This window comes from Aulostomus chinensis, chromosome 2 (genome assembly GCF_037954235.1).
Source record: "Aulostomus chinensis isolate RoL2024-O1b breed Wild chromosome 2, RoL_Achi_v1.0, whole genome shotgun sequence".
NCBI classification, from domain to species: Eukaryota; Metazoa; Chordata; class Actinopteri; order Syngnathiformes; family Aulostomidae; genus Aulostomus; species Aulostomus chinensis.
Window position 1 is genome coordinate 10,712,065 of NC_141321.1, and position 16,819 is coordinate 10,728,883.

General features: G+C 41.4%; 1 protein-coding gene across 24 annotated transcripts in view; it reads left to right on the plus strand.

Annotated features, from left to right (window-relative positions):
* Positions 1-211: 211 nt before the first annotated feature.
* Positions 212-16,819, plus strand: part of madd (MAP-kinase activating death domain) — a 49,163-nt gene continuing 32,555 nt past the window's right edge. For 10 of the 24 annotated variants that reach the window (XM_086179118.1, XM_086179046.1, XM_086179018.1 and 7 more), the window contains exons 1-4: positions 214-694; positions 6,824-7,040; positions 8,854-9,495; positions 12,105-12,408. In XM_086179118.1, the coding sequence (XP_086035244.1) occupies positions 6,982-7,040; positions 8,854-9,495; positions 12,105-12,408 (1,005 nt within the window). In that variant the 5' untranslated portion in view covers positions 214-694; positions 6,824-6,981. Of the gene's footprint in view, positions 695-6,823; positions 7,041-8,853; positions 9,496-12,104; positions 12,409-16,819 lie in introns of all 24 variants that reach the window. The other 14 variants (XM_086178991.1, XM_086179103.1, XM_086179053.1 and 11 more) reach the window with 5 other exon arrangements.

The window sequence follows — 16,819 nt, forward strand, 5'->3', positions numbered from 1 at the left end:
ATGTATGCATACAATATGCAAATTACATTATGTGTAATTTGTTATATCTAAATGATTTCAGTCTAAACAAACATAATAGGGTCTTCGCCTGAAGTTACTTCCTAATAAAATGCCTTAAATATTATATTTTAATGGTGGATAGAAATGCTCGGAGCATGGGTGGTGGTGGTCCCCTCCTCCAGGAAGCCCCCGAAAAGCTTTAACCGGTCCTGTTAAGGAACAAAATAGTGGTAAATGTTAACCTGATGGCCCAGCGGTTTAAACTAAAGTGCTTCCTCGGACAACCGGTTTTTTTTTTCAAAGGAGGCACGAAGACGTTTTCTTGAGGCTTGCTGGTCGCTTCCGTTTCTTCGTGCTCTCAGTATGCGGAACTCCCCGGACGGAGGATGATGATGAGTAGGATGTTGTGAAGGCAGGTTGTGAGTGCCCGAGCTGGGAGACGGACGCGCACTTATCATCATAATTTCATTATCATCACACTGTCAACCAGTCGGTCGGAGTAGCTAGCCTCTCGGTCGTCTTTCGTACTCTGTGTTTCCAATGATAAACCGTAATTTGACAGATAGAGGGCTGCATTCAGACAAACACCGCTGCCCGTCTCGCTCTGTGACCGAGGAGGGCACCCACCACCCAGGCCGTCATCAGCAGCTGGCGTCGCAGCTACCGTTAGCGGCTAACTGGCTAATGTAAGCAGGTAAGGCTTTTTTTCTTCCTCTACGCGTGTGCTGTTAAAACCCAACCACCGCGCCTGCAATTTGTAATTGTGATGTGATGTATTTTTAAGGTCGCTGTCGTTTCTCCAACACAATATTGTGGAGGAGACAAACGGTCAAGCTACTATTAGCATCGAGCTAGCTAATCCAACCGTGACGTAGGAAAACCTTAAAGCTAGCAGAGAGGAGGTGAGAGGAAGGATGCCGCGTCGGGGTGGACATGTAGGACATGAGACAAACTCTGGCCGGTTGGCATGGATTTATATAACCGTACAGTTTTTTTTTTAATTTATTTTTGTCAAACTACCACATTCACAAGCTCCATGGCTAAATTAGCCATTTCAAAGCTACCATAGGATTATGACATTGCCTTGTCTTTATTGTTCTAACGTTATGGCTGTTCTCAGAGCTGCTACTTTACGCGATCATCTCCTTTACCTCACAATGAACCCATATTTACCCAAATGGGAGTTAAACCTACGGTTAAAACGATACCCTTGACTGAAATGGTAAACTGATCCCTCTCTGCGTCTTCAGCATCTCCTTTAAAGCCGCATTGTGTTTCATTTGTTAAACTAGAGTCCATGAAATCCAGTTAAATCAAGTGGTTGATTAACTTAATTAAACAGGTCCCTTGTGCTTTGGTTAATACTGTATGACACTGGTAAGTATTAACACAAAATGAATGAATTAAATAAAATCGTCAATATATAACTTGTGTCATCTTTAGAATGGACTGTACACGATACATTCAAATCTATGTCTCATAGCTTGAGATATGGTAATAACCTATGAGAACCTTGTATCAGGATGAAATCTTCAAACACCAGCCATAGACGCTACCACTACCTATTGAAGGGTTGGAACAATAGTGGTAATATGTCTATCAAATGCTCTTCCCACAATTAACTATCCAAATAAGACAATGATCGATGTCCTACTATCCTTCATACACCCAGAGTTATTTTAAATGGGTCGCTAAGCGGAATCTTTGAGCTCCTCAGTGTGACAGCTCGCGTGATGGCACATGACAGTGCTGCAACCCAACAACCATTGTGATTGCTCATGTGAGTGGTCAACCTATAGGGCAGATCCAAATAGCTTAAGTTATGGGAATTTGATTGCCAGAGATAACCATCGGTCCAGCTCACAGCTCATCTTTAGACTGCGCCTCCCTCTCCGTAAGATTCTGTCAGGACTGGCACGATGAGTACATCCCTTTCCTTTCTACTTTTTCTACACTGCATATTTTGTTTTTTTGGGGGGGGCCATCGATAGTCAGTTTCCAACAATTGTTGCAAAATTTTGAAAAATGATCTCCCTCTGCTTATTTTGACTGCTATTGCAATTGTGATGTGATTTTTGATATTCAAAGTAATATTAACTTTTACATCATTAGTCTCATTTTCATTTGAAATACCATCAAAAAGTTTATGGTGTCATTTTAGTGTGAATCTGTGTTCAGTATAAGATTGATGTTTTTTCCCCCAAGTCTGTAGAATCTGCCGTGTAGGCAGGACATTTCTGCAGCGACAATATTTGCTTGTATTGGAAGTTTGACATATAAGTAGCCTTTAACATAGTGATTGAAATTACAGGAGACCACATTGTGTTTTCCACTATGTTTTGAATAATCGTGCAGCCCTATTTCCAACTGAAACAACTTACTTGCAGATACGTTTGAATCAAATCTCATCAGAGAAAAAGGTTTTGATCTGTGACCCTTTTGGGTTGTGTATAAAAATCTGGACATTGGTGCCCTCCTATTGCCAACCATGAAGGAAATACACCGCACAAGTACGTTCACCATATTCACTTTCCGAGCTGCTCTGGGAGCACCTGAGGACTGTGGTCCCAGGCGGCTGTCATAGTGTTGCCATAGTAAGCACACACTGAAACAGCAACACAACAGTTGTGAGGAGACATTGGTACACAGGTTTAAGGAAACTGGGAGGTCTTCTTAGAAAGTGTGGGACCAGTGACATCCTCAAATTACCGTATTGTCTCTTTGCTGCTTTTTTATTTGATTTCCTCATTCAACAGAGATATGAGGCTGAGGAGAGGAAGAGAAGGAAAAGAAATGAATGTGGGGACACAATTCAGTTGTCCTCACACACTATGTCCTCAGACTTCCCACTAAGGATAGATAAGGTCAACACAACAGCACAACCCTCCATCACAAGTTATGCTTGTTTTTTTTTTTTAATTCCTAAAATGCTTGTCATTATGACAGGCACGAAACACTGTGCATGTTGTGGGCCTGTGAATCACATCCATCCTCTCTGTGCTTACATAACCAACGAGTGCTGTCTGCAGACCACTCCGTACACATTCATCTGTTGTGTTAACCTGCATCATTATCTTTGCTACAAAGATTGGTTGCTTTGTCTTAGCTCTGTTTTTAGAAGAACAAACATGTTTCAAGTTCATTCATTAATGACTGACGTGATGTAGCTCTGTCTATCTCAAAATAATTCTGTGGTCCTGTTTCATTCTGGCGGCCTACAGTTCATCTCCCAGCTCTCATGCTTCATAAAATAGCCTCTTTGGCTGTACACCAGGAGGCATTTATTTCTCCAGACCTGCTGTTGATTCATTGTCCTTATGGTTTTGCAAGATATAAACGTCTGTGGTGTGTAGAGCTCTGTGTTGTAGTGTTGAAAGTGTAATGTGTTGTTAGAATTATTTCTTTTCACTAATTACCCACTGCAGTGAGAAAAATCCCAGTTGGTTCACGGCAAAAAATGCTCAGTGTGTCCGTGTAGCCAGAAAGCACTTCTTTTTAAATAAAAAAATAGCTTTAAAAATTCTGTTCTCCTGCACTGGTGCACACCCATCAGACCAGATATACTTATTAATGTAAGCCACAAGTTACTCTGCTTCTCTTGTTCATCAGTGTGCAAATGCCATAGGAGGCTGTCAGTTTTAGATTCTATTTGAATAATTTCACCTAGTGTGACGAGTGCTGACATTAAGCTGACTCAATAAGACGCTGCGTAGTGCTTGCCAGCCTACTTAATGTCAAACATATCATGTGTGAACCAGCTTTTTTTTTCTTACCAAGAAAGAAGGATAGACTTGTTTATACTGTGTTTTTTAGGAGTTCTTTTCAGGTGTTATGCTGTCAGCACAGGAGAAATGCTTGCATCAAACCATTCTCCTGTCGTGCGAAAAATGTCCTGGCTCACTTGTATTTCTTTTAGTCAATCATAATCATCCTGGGCGGTGCTTAACCCAGGATACAGTTTCAACGCTGTTGCAAAATGTTAGTTGTCAACCATACTGTTTTCAGGAATGTTTATATACTCATATTTTCTCAAAATAGCTAAAAACTTTCATCAAACCCGCTATTTCTGGCATGTAGCAGTTTCTTTTTTTCTTGTAGAGAGGGTGACATTGAAAATGACAGCACACAAAAAACAGAAGGGCGAAGAATGCTGACGGAAATAATGTCCCAGTGGCAAGCTCATATCTACTACATTTGTCGGACAAGGTAGAAGACAAACAGATTGAATACCTTATATCTGAGGCGTCCAATGTTGTCGTGCCATCACTGTCTTTTCACTACAAATTAAAATTGATCAATCAAATCAGTGTATCATGATCTTTTATTAAACAAACATGAAGAGCAGCTGATTATGTCTTTGGAAAAATAGTGGCGCTGTAAATAGCAGAAGAACCGCTGCTTAAAATCTCTTTGGGAAAGTCCTGAGAAGGCCCTGTAACCTTGCTGCCTATGTGCCTGGTGTGTTTGTGGCATCACACACCTGCTAGAAACTGTTGTGCTTGAATTCGTTGATGGTCGTAGACCCGTTGACTTATCAGCAGAGGGATACAACCTTGGAGAGAACTCTGGAGTGTTTGAGTTTCAGGGTGGAGTTGTCATGTGGCTCAGCATCCTCCTGTCCTGATATTTGTTGGTGTTTGATTAAAGGTTGCAATGCTTGATCCTGTCACTGCAGTACAGTCAAAATATCAAGTTTTTATTGTATTTATTCTCATATTCATGTTGGAGTTGCATGTGGTTTATTTTCATCAAAACCTAAGTAATTAAGGTGTAGATTTAGATGTCATTTTATCTTTCATAAATCAAGCTGGCAAATGTCTTTGTTGAGCTGCCATTTTGTAAGCGTGATCAACAATAATGCTGGGAAAAATCTAATGTGGAAGAGGCAGAAACATTAAGGGATCCACAGACTAATCATTGTCTGTGAATATGAAAATGTCCGATCCCTTTAGATGCTCTCGCAGTACTCGTAAAATGAAATGATATTAACATGAGACAAGTAGGCTCAGGTGACGCCGGCTGAGTTGGATCCTGACCTCTGATGTTCTTCTCTGTGAGGACGCGGATCAGTAGCATATCATGTAACATTAATGCCGCTAATGTCTTGGCATTTGATATCTGTTGAAATGTGAAAATATTATTTTTGAACTAGGGCTGCACAAGTCAATTTTTATTGATATCACATTATGTCCAAGCACAATATCCAGATCTCTTCGATCTTGTCAAATGTGTCACAACATGGCCTTGTACATGAAGCATGGTGAAGCGTGGTGCTCCAGAGAAATCATCCTGTCCAGGTACAAGGCTGGGAATAAGGCTGCAGAAGTATCAGGTTTTCTGTTGAAAAAAATACTGTATCACACTACTGAGCAAATATGCACACATACAGTATAACAGTCAGTGTTCATAGTACTTTACACCATCAAAAAGGTTTATGACTCCTAGTCATATGAGTCCTTGTGAGAAATGACCCTCCAGATCTGCTTCATGAGGCAGCTGCTGTTACCCGTCAGCTTGGGCTGAAGGCGATAGTACCACCCATTAGTACTAAGCTGTAGTTTGAAGGGTGCTTACTCCACCAGGGCCCCAAAGCTGCTTACTTATAGCAGCTAGGCTCCACTGAAGGTCGTCGTCCTATAACAGAAACAACCAACCAGAATAGTCATTTCTAAATCAGTGGTAAAACCCTAATAAGAGTTACTGCTACCTGACATTACATATTCCTAACTTGACTTGTAATGGTCAGTGAAGCTTGACAAAAACCTCCCTTGGCATAATTGAATAGTTCTTGTTATATAGTATCTCAGTAGTCTATCTCAGCTTTTCTGCTTCGCCAGGATGAGGTGGTGTGGTTTCATCTGATAGAACCAACCCACCAATTGTTGTCTGACCGTTACTCAAGTATAGCCAAATTATTAGGTACATCTAGAGAAAACAAATGCACTATAATCCTATAGCCCTGCAATGAATATTGATTCTTTTTTTTTGTAAGAGGTGTTTGACTGGACTGTACTGAGAATGGTGTGACTGGTTTGGTTTGGTAAACAGGAATATGGAAATAGTTCTGGACACATTGTCAATCAATTTTCCTAGGGATTTTAGAGTGAAACAGAATTGATAATGCTGTAGTTATCATTATTGATTTCTGTGGATGCTCTATTTGGAATTGTTTTCTTATTGCATTATTAACATTTTAGTCAATGACATAGGTCCTGCTGATCAAATAAACAGAATTAAAAGACAAATTAAGTGAGAAAATATATTTTATTTATATAGAACCTTTCACAGATACAAAATTGCAGAGTGCTCTACAGACAAGTCAAGTAGAGAGTTCATGAAAGTAGAAATTTGAACAAACAGCACAAGGCTGACAAGTCAAAGTCACATGAATAGCAAACACATGAAGACGAGGGCACATGAACAAATACTTGAATACTGAGAAACATAAAAGGGAAAAGCCATGCAGAGCAAATTAATGAACAGAGGCAATTGTTAGGATAGGCTAACCAAAGGCATGACTGAATAAAAGTGTTTTCAGTTGCTTTGCAAAATTGTCAGAGGAATCAAGGGAATGCAACATTAGCGGTAGAACATTCCAAAGATTGGTAGCGTCACCTGAACCAAAACAGAATCTGGGGAAAAAAACTGGTTTCCTAGGGCTGTACACAGGGTAATCCATCTGCATGTATTTGTGCCTGTATTATTCTAATCTGGTTTGTAATGTAATTAGGATCTGCACATTAACAAGTCTTTGTCCAAACAATGACTGAAGCTTTAAAGCCACAATCTAAAACTAATGTCCTCCACTCTTGTTTTGTTACAGGTCTTACCTAGTCATGTTGGAAGGATCAGGATGATTATCACGGAGCTGGGTCCTGCCTTCAGTGTCGATCTTTTCCTATTGTGATGGGCAACCACCACTGACTAAAGATCAAACATATACCCTGGATGCCGTGACGGACGGGACGTGGTCAATCCAATATGGAGAAAAAGAAAATGTGCCCACGCCTACTCGATTACTTGGTAGTGGTCGGAGCAAGGTAAGAGTAGTGCTTTGAAGAGGTACTACACAGTATTTTGAGCTGCGAATGAAATGATGCAGCTGGAGCAGGATCTGCAAACCTGGGGTTTAATGTTCATATTTCTTTCCAAAGATCAGAAATCATCATTAACTCATTCAAAATGGCTTAACAGGCTATCAACAGTATTTCTGAGCCTGCAAGATGAATGGTGACGTAGAGGCAACCACTTATCTACGCCATGAATTTTATACAGAAAAATATTGTTGCCCTCTTACAGGCTCTGTATTCCTCTCATCAACATGTTGGAGGAGAGGCTTACAGCTGCAGTCAGACAAACAAGTGTTCTGTGAAAATTAAAATTGCACATTCTGACTCAGTTGAATGACAGCATTGCATTGCTGCTGTATTTTAAAAAAAAAAGAAAAGAAAAAAAAGAAGATACATCTCATATGGAAAAGACTTACTTGCTCCTTTGTGGATGTAGAAACCTATAATGGCTTATGTAACAACAACCAACATATAAAAGGTAAAATACTACATCACTTTATTCCTCTTATACATTTGAAATATTCAAATTCAAATTAATTAATTTAATGTAAGAGTAGAATTAGTCATTTTAAAGGATGTTGACAAGCGAGAGTAAATTGTCTTAGTTACAGTCTTCATGAAAGAGTCATCACACAGCAGTCCCTTTTTAGATTAAATGTTTTGACAGCAAGAAGGTGTATGTAGGTGTGCAGCCACATGCATTGACATGCACCAGATTTGGATTCAAAGAGCTTGTACTGATAAAAAGCTGGCGGCCAGTTTGCTCATGAAATGATGCATTTTAGCGTCAATATTTCTCAATACGAAGCTCACACGCTTCATTTTTTGGCACCGAGATGATGTACACACACACACACACACACACACACACACACACACACACACACACACACACACACACACTCTCCTAGCTTTTCCTTTAAACAGGAGCTGGAGCATTCATTCCCATTATTACTTCTTCAGAACTGTACAGTCCAGCTTCAAATAAATGTTTGAGCAAATGTATCGCGCTGTAATGTTTAAGTGATTGTCTGGTTGGTATTTCGTCATCTACTTGGACCCTGCAGCAATACTCAACTCACTGACTCATTAACACTTAACCCTGAAGAGCTTTTACATTGGTTTATAATGCCAATGTTTCCATCCTTTGATTGCTTGCTGGCATTTTTGGAAAACCCCAGTGTCCACATTCAATGGTTTAAAAAGCCCATTAACTTGATTAGCGTGTCGGATTTGTTACTGCTGATTGGCTCCAGCAATTACTAACATATGAAGTAGCATAGAAAATGAAGCATAATAGCTTCTTGTTTGAAGACACTAGCTGCAGGAGAAAAGGATGATTCACATTAACACGGGGTCATCAGAGAGTGTTCATATCTGAACTGGAGCGGGGTGGGGGGGGGCTTGATATGGGATGGGTGCTTTCTTCCCTTGACTAAATTTCCCTTGTCACTCCTTTGATTTGAATTAACAGTGTAGGATACATGCAGTAATGTGAAACCAATGGCCTGCTGTCATGGCTTTTTCAGCCTTTGCTTTGTACTTTCAAGTGAAGGCTATCGGTGCTCCTTTTTAAAATTCTTCTGTAGTCTTTTAATATTATTTCTGCTCAAATTAGACCCTATTTTATGTCATAGATTTGAAATGTGCATAGAAATCCTTATGAGTTGAAAATGAGTATAGAAAACATAATTAACACATTCAAAAGCTGTACATTACCTGTTATCATGATGTATATTCATTCTTTGTATTGATTCAGAATGTTTGTCCTTTTCCAATCCAGGCAGCCAAGTAGTGATAGTGTGGCACAGACCCCTCAGCTCCTCCGCCGATACCCACTGGAAGACCACCATGACTTCCCACTCCCACCAGACGTGGTATTCTTTTGCCAACCAGAGGGCTGCCTGAGCATACGCCAACGTAGAGTTAGCCTTCGAGATGACTCCTCCTTTGTTTTCACGCTCACTGATAAAGACTCAGGGATCACTCGTTATGGAATCTGCGTCAACTTCTACCGGTCTTTTCAGCGAGGACATCACCGTCCCCGTGCAGACAAGACCACTCACACAGAGACGGCTGCACAAGGGGCCGACACCACAAGTGAGGGATCTGATGGCAGCAGTGGAGGTCCAGCCTCTGCATTATCGCCTCCTAACAATTCTGACTCAGCACCTCAGTCTACTTCTGGAGAAGAGGGTGGACAACCAGGTGCCGAGCTAAATGCTGGAAAGTCGCCACAGCATAAACGAAGTGCTGCTAAGATGGCCGCCAGAAACCGGAACAGCACGCTGACTTCACTGTGCGTCCTCAGCCACTATCCCTTCTTCTCCACCTTCAGGGAATGCCTATATATTCTCAAGAGGTTGGTGGACTGCTGCAGTCAGAGGCTAACGCAGCGTGCGGGGCTACCCCGCGGCACCCAGAGGTGAGGCTTTACTATTCCTTAACTCCAAGGCCACTCAGAGTCCCAATAACTCAGTTAGTTACACCAGTAATGTCCCATATTTGATGAAAGATGCATACAAATTTTCTTAGCTGTCAAGGTTGTAGCCTATGTTGTAGACTCAGGAAACCGGCTAATGTACAACACATAACACCATTCTAAGGTACCAAAGACTCTTTTCTGCCAACTGCATTCCATGCTTCATAATTCGTGCTCATCTGTAAGCTAAAAAGCATCAAAGCGTTGATAGCATTGCATGAGAGTTTGGTTGTACAGGGGTCATGCTATTACATTTTCTGCAGCACTAACTGCTCTCATCCTCTCTCATCTGCTTCTCTAATTGCCCACCTGTTATGTGTATGATTGTGTTGCAGACTTAATACATGAGCTGTTGTCTGTGGCTCCATGCAATGTTCTGGCCATCTGCAGCTTGTCATGTTCACACTGGCACACGCTGACCGACCAGTTTGGTGGAAATGTTTAAGTCGTGAAGGTTACAGTCGTCTGACACTTTTGATGAACAGTACAAATGAAATGAACAGTATACTCATTTGGAACGAGAAATTGTTAGATTTGCTTTAATGTTTGGGAACACAAAGGCTTGTATTCATCCTCCTTATCTAAAGATTGAAGCAATGGGGGTGGTGAACCCACTTAAAGTACAACACCTCCAAGGAATGTCAGTTAACACTTTTTTTTGTTGCCAGGCATGACTAAAATTTGAACATATTGTATGGTGATTTGTCTGACTGAAGTTGTTATTTATTTTGATGTGACATTCTATTGTGACGCTCGTATTTGTATTTGCATTGTTGCCTCGGGTGACACAATAGATTGCAATTCTGGAGTGACAGAGTGTTAATTAGGCTGTCACTTCATGCTAGTGTATGCCCAGTGTAATTGTTTGTTTTCTCCCAAGGAAGAGCACATGTTTTCTCAGCAGGCGTTTATTTATAGATGTAGAACCAAGGAATTGTGGGAATTCTGGTGCAGTTACCTTGATATTTTCTGCTTCATCTAAAAACTGATTTCTGTGTTACATCCATGTATCATCTCTAAGGACATGTTGAGTCAACATCCAACCCAGAGGGTGAGCAGGCTTGAGAATTGTTTTTCTTTCTGACATGGTTGGTTGAAATATAATGTAGCAATGACAGAGGAGGAGGGGAACTATTGCATAATGGCTGCGAGCGCCCCGTGCTATGGCGGCACGAACAGATTGAGGTCCCTGGCTGCCTTTGGGTAGCAGCTGCAGTTGGTGGGAGGGCTCCAAAGGACTAATGATTTATCTCCTACTGGCTGCACATACACACCAAGTATACAAACCAAAAAGGGTTTCATGGTACTGTGAGTGCTGAGTGACGGGTTTACACATGAATATTTCAGCTATTATTTAAGAGCGTCTCCTGTGTTTCAGTCTCATTTGTGTATTAGCAAATACACCCAGTGTTTGCACTCATGGACACAAGTTATTTTATATGTATGTATATACTGTATGTATATGTGCATACATGTGTATGTATGTACACACATACATACACATATGTGTGTATATATTTATACATATATGAATATATATATATATATATATATATATATATATATATATATATGTGTGTACAAATATATATATATACACACATGTATGTATGTATGTATGAGTGTGTATGTACATATATATATTTGTATATATGTGTGTGTGTGTGTATATATACACACACACACACACACACACACACACATATATATATATATATATTTAGACACATATATATATATATATATATATATATATATATATATATATATATATATATATTTACACATATATATATACACACACACACATATATATACACACACAAAATGACCTATTTTGATTCATGGTTATGTGGACATTTAGCATTTAGTTTTCTCTTTTATGACCTGACAGTCTTCAATTCTTTGTTAGATTTCTCAGTTGCAGCCATCACATAGTGTTTGAGATGTCCAGTGATTTCATTTACAGTGCTTCAGAACAGCTGGAGGGCTCCTTGGTTTTAAATTGAGTTTTCTCTGTCACAATATGATTCGTGTGTGCTGACACAGTAGGGTAATGGATTAATTCATTAATAATTTGGTTAATATTTTATTGATAATTAAATAATTTAAGAATTATACAATTTAAATAATTATCGTGCAAAATTCCCATAATTAACTCTCTTATATTTGAAGATGAATTTCTTTTCATTTGTAATTGAGTGCTGCAGGAATTACATATTTATGTTGGCCAACCTGGAAAGAAGCTGTGTCATAGGTTTCCTAGCTCAAATCCAGTGGTGTATTCAGATTGAATCATTGTACCAAAACTACATGTTTGAGACAGTAACACTTGTAGTTCAGGAAGATATGTAATTTAGGTGTACATCACTTGTACTATTTGGTTTTTGGAGCATCAATGCAGTTGTTAGGAGTACAAAGCCAACATTATGCTATGAGGGAGTGCGTGTTACAGGCAAGTTACCTTATACACACTGGGTTAATCTCAAATGTTTACATAAAATTAAAAAAAGTGAGAGGTCTGACTGTATATCTATTTATGTCCTCTTCAGGGACACCATGTGGCGGGTGTTCACTGGGGCCCTGTCGGTGGATGAAAAAGGCAGCCAGCTGCTGGCAGACCTGCGGGAGATTGAATCCTGGGTGTACCGGTTGCTGCGTTCCCCCGTGCCAGTGGCAGGTCAGAGGCGTGTGGATGTGGAAGTGCTGCCCCATGAACTCAAACGGGCTCTCACCTTTGCACTACCTGACAACTCCCGCTTCTCCATGGTCGATTTCCCGCTGCATCTGCCCCTGGAGCTGCTGGGTGTGGATGCCTGTCTTCAGGTTCTCAGTTGTGTCCTATTAGAGCACAAGGTAAGGACAAGGTGGAATGTGTGTCTGAACAAGCATTGTTGAGGTCTGTCTGTGTTGCATAACGGCTATGAGGCCAGTGATCCCTTCAACTTTGTGAAGAGATGTATTATGGGCAGAGGAATTACAACTGGGGACTGACTCATTTAAAATAGCAAAAATGGCAAATATTTTTAATGTTAGGATTTGCTGAGGTTGCCTTGGAGGAGGCTTGTCCGCTCCTAGGGCTCTCTCGTTGCTTCTGAGAGAGCAGGAAAGGAAACAGTGTGGTTGACTTGGACTGCAACAAATCACCTGTGGGACTTAAATAAAGACTGGACTGATGGTGTCAAGGAGAAGGGACAAGAAAAACTATATTAAGGACATTATGACTGTTCAAAGGTTTCCTCTTCCTCTTGACAAAAAAAAACGTGATCAAAGCTTTCTTCTGAATGCCCCAGACGTCCTTCATCAGATGTTTGATCCTAAATTTAGGCCAAACAACTTCACTTCTATGAAGCACGGACAAAATATTGAAGGCTATATGTTGTATGTTGTTCAACTGAAGGAAATGTCCTCCATCTCTGTATCTCCAGGTTTATTATTGTCTGGATGAATTCGTCGTGAACACAACTGGTGTAGTGTTCTGCTGATGCTCTTTACTGCGAAACTGATACACAGCCTTGTTTCAATAATCCCAAACCCAAACCTCAGGCCTTTGCCGGCACCACCTGTAAATGTACAATTTTTCTGTTCCTTAAGGAATATATTTGTTTGTCATTAGTAATACTGTGCTGTTTATATCCCCCAAAATTGCTTCTTATGGTGTGTAATAACCTTTTTTCACATATAACCATATGCATGTAAATTACCGGGGCAGCGTGTCTAGCAACTGAAGGGTCACTGGTTTGATCCTCACTTCCCCAGGTGACCATGTCCAAGTATCCTTGAGCAAGATACTGAACCCCTAATTGCTCCTGATGGCCCTGTGACGGACTGGCGACCCGTCCAGGGCGAACCCCGCCTCTCACCCAATGTCAGCTGGGATAGACTCCAGCCCTCCGCAACCGTTAATGTATAAACAGTAGAAAATGGGTGCATGGATTGATGTAGGTTACCCCCAAAAAAGGTGTTTTACACCATATCTATTGAAAGTTTATCACTTGCCTTTTTGTTAGGGCCTGAGCCAGAAGGTACTTCTGGTGAAGACCCTGTTATGTTTGCTTGGCACACTCGCCACTTTAAAAGTTAATTTGACCCCCTAAACATGCTCGAAAACTCACCAAATTTGGTACACACATCGGGTGCGGCGAAAAATTCGATAATTAAAAAAAAAAGAGGTGCTCTACTCAATAGCGCCACCTACATACACAAAAAACCACGCCACAGCCTGTAGGAATGTCCTACAGACATGGGACCAATACCATTGGACTCGTCTCATCAAGACGGATAAATCATACACTCACACCCCTGACCTAACTGTAACAGGATGTCCACAATTTGGACACTAATGTCTAATTTTGGACAATTTTGCACCCCGAACAAAATCTATCTCCTCCTAGGGCATTAATGCTATCGCTTCCAAACTTTCACACATTACTCTCCCAACTGTGCTGATTAAAAGTTGTTCAAGGTTAATATACTACTCGCTCGGTTTGGATTTTATAAGCCCTCAAAGTGGGGGAGACACTTTTCGCATGGAAGTCTATGGGGAGAGCATGTCCTCTCAGGGTACATACTATCAAACAAATGCTTCTCACGTCTACACCATACAACCCACAGCTTTTAAAAACACACCACTGTATTCCTGACAAAAATCCCGACAAAAATATGGTATTTTGTGTTACTTTTGACCAACGTATGCCGACTTATTCAGTGAGACAGTGCAGCGGGGGAGGGGTTCTTAAAGGGCCAGCTGGCAGCTCTGCTCTCAGCTCTGACACAGATGGCAGAGAGCGAGCAGAGAAGGGAGGGGCTCTTAAAGGGCCGGCTCTCAGCTCTGCACTCGCACTGTGCAGTGAACTGAGGCTCGTATCTCCTAAACTACAAGGCCTAGGGATTTGCCAATTACACCGTTGGATTCGGGCCGGTGTCAAGGACGCGGCCATAGGCCGCGCGGGGGCTCAGGCCCTAACAACGCTGCTTGCAGCTTCAATTTATTTTTCTAGTGTTCTGGTGTTTACTATTCTATATTTTATTACATTTTATGCTGGGGCAGTACGGTGGTGCAGTGGTCAGCACTGTGGCCTCGCAGCAAGAAGGTTCTGGGTCCAGCACAGGATCTTTCTGTGTGGAGTCTGCATGTTCTGTCTGTTCCTGTGTGGGTTCTCTCTGGTACTCCAGCTTCCTCCCACAGTCCAAAGACATCAAGAGGGGACGAGGCTGATTGATACTCTAAATTGACTGTAGGTGTGACTGTGAGTGTGTATGGTTGTCTGTCTCCATGTGTTGGTCCTGTGATGGACTGGTGACCTGTCCAGGGTGAACCCCGCCTCTCACCTGAAGGCTGCTGGGATAGGCTCCAGGCCCCCTGCGACCCTTAACAGGATAAGTGGAAGAAAATGGATGGATGGATTTCATGCTGACCTAATAGTGGTTGAATGCAGACAATCTATTTGTGGCTGAAATGCCAAAAAGTTTCAGAAGTTGTGCATGTCGTAGCATCACCTAAGTTTTGTGTCCTTGCCAATGCTGATTGGAGCCAGAATCCATAAACACCTGCTACTGCCTCCTGCAGGGTCATTGGACCTGGGAGTGCATGCAGGTCAAACCTGTTTCCATTGCAGGAAAAAGCCATTCCTTGGTGAGTGTTAGCTGGTCTGTTGGCCTCTGGAAAAGGGGTTGAAATGTAATTGTACCAGATGCCCCTCAAGCTGTGTGGACATCAATCTGTTCACAAAGTCACAGATGTCTCTTTTGCACATAGTTTGTGCAATACTGCTGTTAAGACTCATTCGAAGGCTTTGCTCGTTCAGAGCTGGCATATTGTCCCAGTGTGTGATCTTCAGTGGCACGCTAGGGTTCCACAGTCAAAGATATGGGTAACACACTGCGCTGGATTAGTGTGTCAATGCTCCACTGTGCCTGCTCCACACAGGGTCTGTGGATGCCTCTGAGACTGGGGTAATAGTAGCGCCCCCACCCACCCATATTTATGTAATATTACATAGAACAATGAGGCAAAATAATGGTACAACATTCAAATATTATGTTCCAGTGCCTGAAGGTTTTAGGGTGAAAACAAGGCTTGTGTTGACTGGCGATCTGGTCAATAATTGGCAATTGAATGAATAACAGTTGATTTTTCCAAAGGTAGTTGGTAGCATTTAACGAGCAGTTTGACATGTGAATTAAATCCTTAATCACAACCCCGTTTGCCGACTTTGGCTCTTCTCCATGGCCTTGATGATCCTGCCCACAGTGCTAATATCAAGAAGTGTTGCAGGCACGGACTGACATCAAGTCTGCAGGTGTGCAAATAAATTCATAATCTGCGCTGGCACACAGATTTTGCATGTGATGACACATACCTTGAATGAGCATCTGCAGCAGACGGAAAGAGAAAAATGATCAAGGTATATGACAAGTGATGCTGCAGCACAGTGATAGCATGAGCATATCCGATGCACCACTTGTCTCTTGGCTACTGCTCGCTTGCTGTATGTTAACCAATTAGTGAAGCTCCACTTGGGTTGCAGACTTGTCACCTCCCTCATGACAGTGTGTATTATAATGTGTAGCATGCAGAGCCTGACATCGGAGGGGGTTTCACTCACCCATTCCTGTGGTGATATATATCCCAAGAGCCGTGAGATTCCTTAACCAAATACGATACTAGTAGAGCTCAGTGATACCATAGCTGTTCAGCCCCGGAGCAATTTGTGTATAGGTGGGGGGGCAGTTGTGCTTTGGCACGGTACAAAGACAACCTAACCAAGTGTGAGTTTACTCTATAATTTTGCTGTTGACCTCAGCCATGCTGGTTTCTCTTCCACCCCATGTATGTTCAGATCATCCATTGGCAATCTCTATTAATCATGATTTCATGATCTGAAAGTAGAGCTTATCGCCCCAACCCTTGTGAAGACTTGTATGTGATGTTAATTTAATGTAGGGGAAATGTCTTGAGGACATGAATATAAGTCAATGTGATTTCCTTCAAAAGAACTGAAATGTGAGACAGAATGGAAGAGTAAGTGAAAAAAAATTTTCAAGCACTTCAAGTAAAAGTGCCATCCTTGCCACCTTTTTAGAGTGACAACCCTTGAAGAAATATGTGCTGCTAAATGATTTTATCATGTAGAACTTCAGTTTTTAATCTGAACAAGAAGCATGATTGTGTGCCAGCCTACCTGTCTGTCTAGATGTGGCAGTGGGAGCTGCCCACTAAAACTAATGACTTGGATCTTGCCTTTAGGTTTTTCTGTCTCATTTT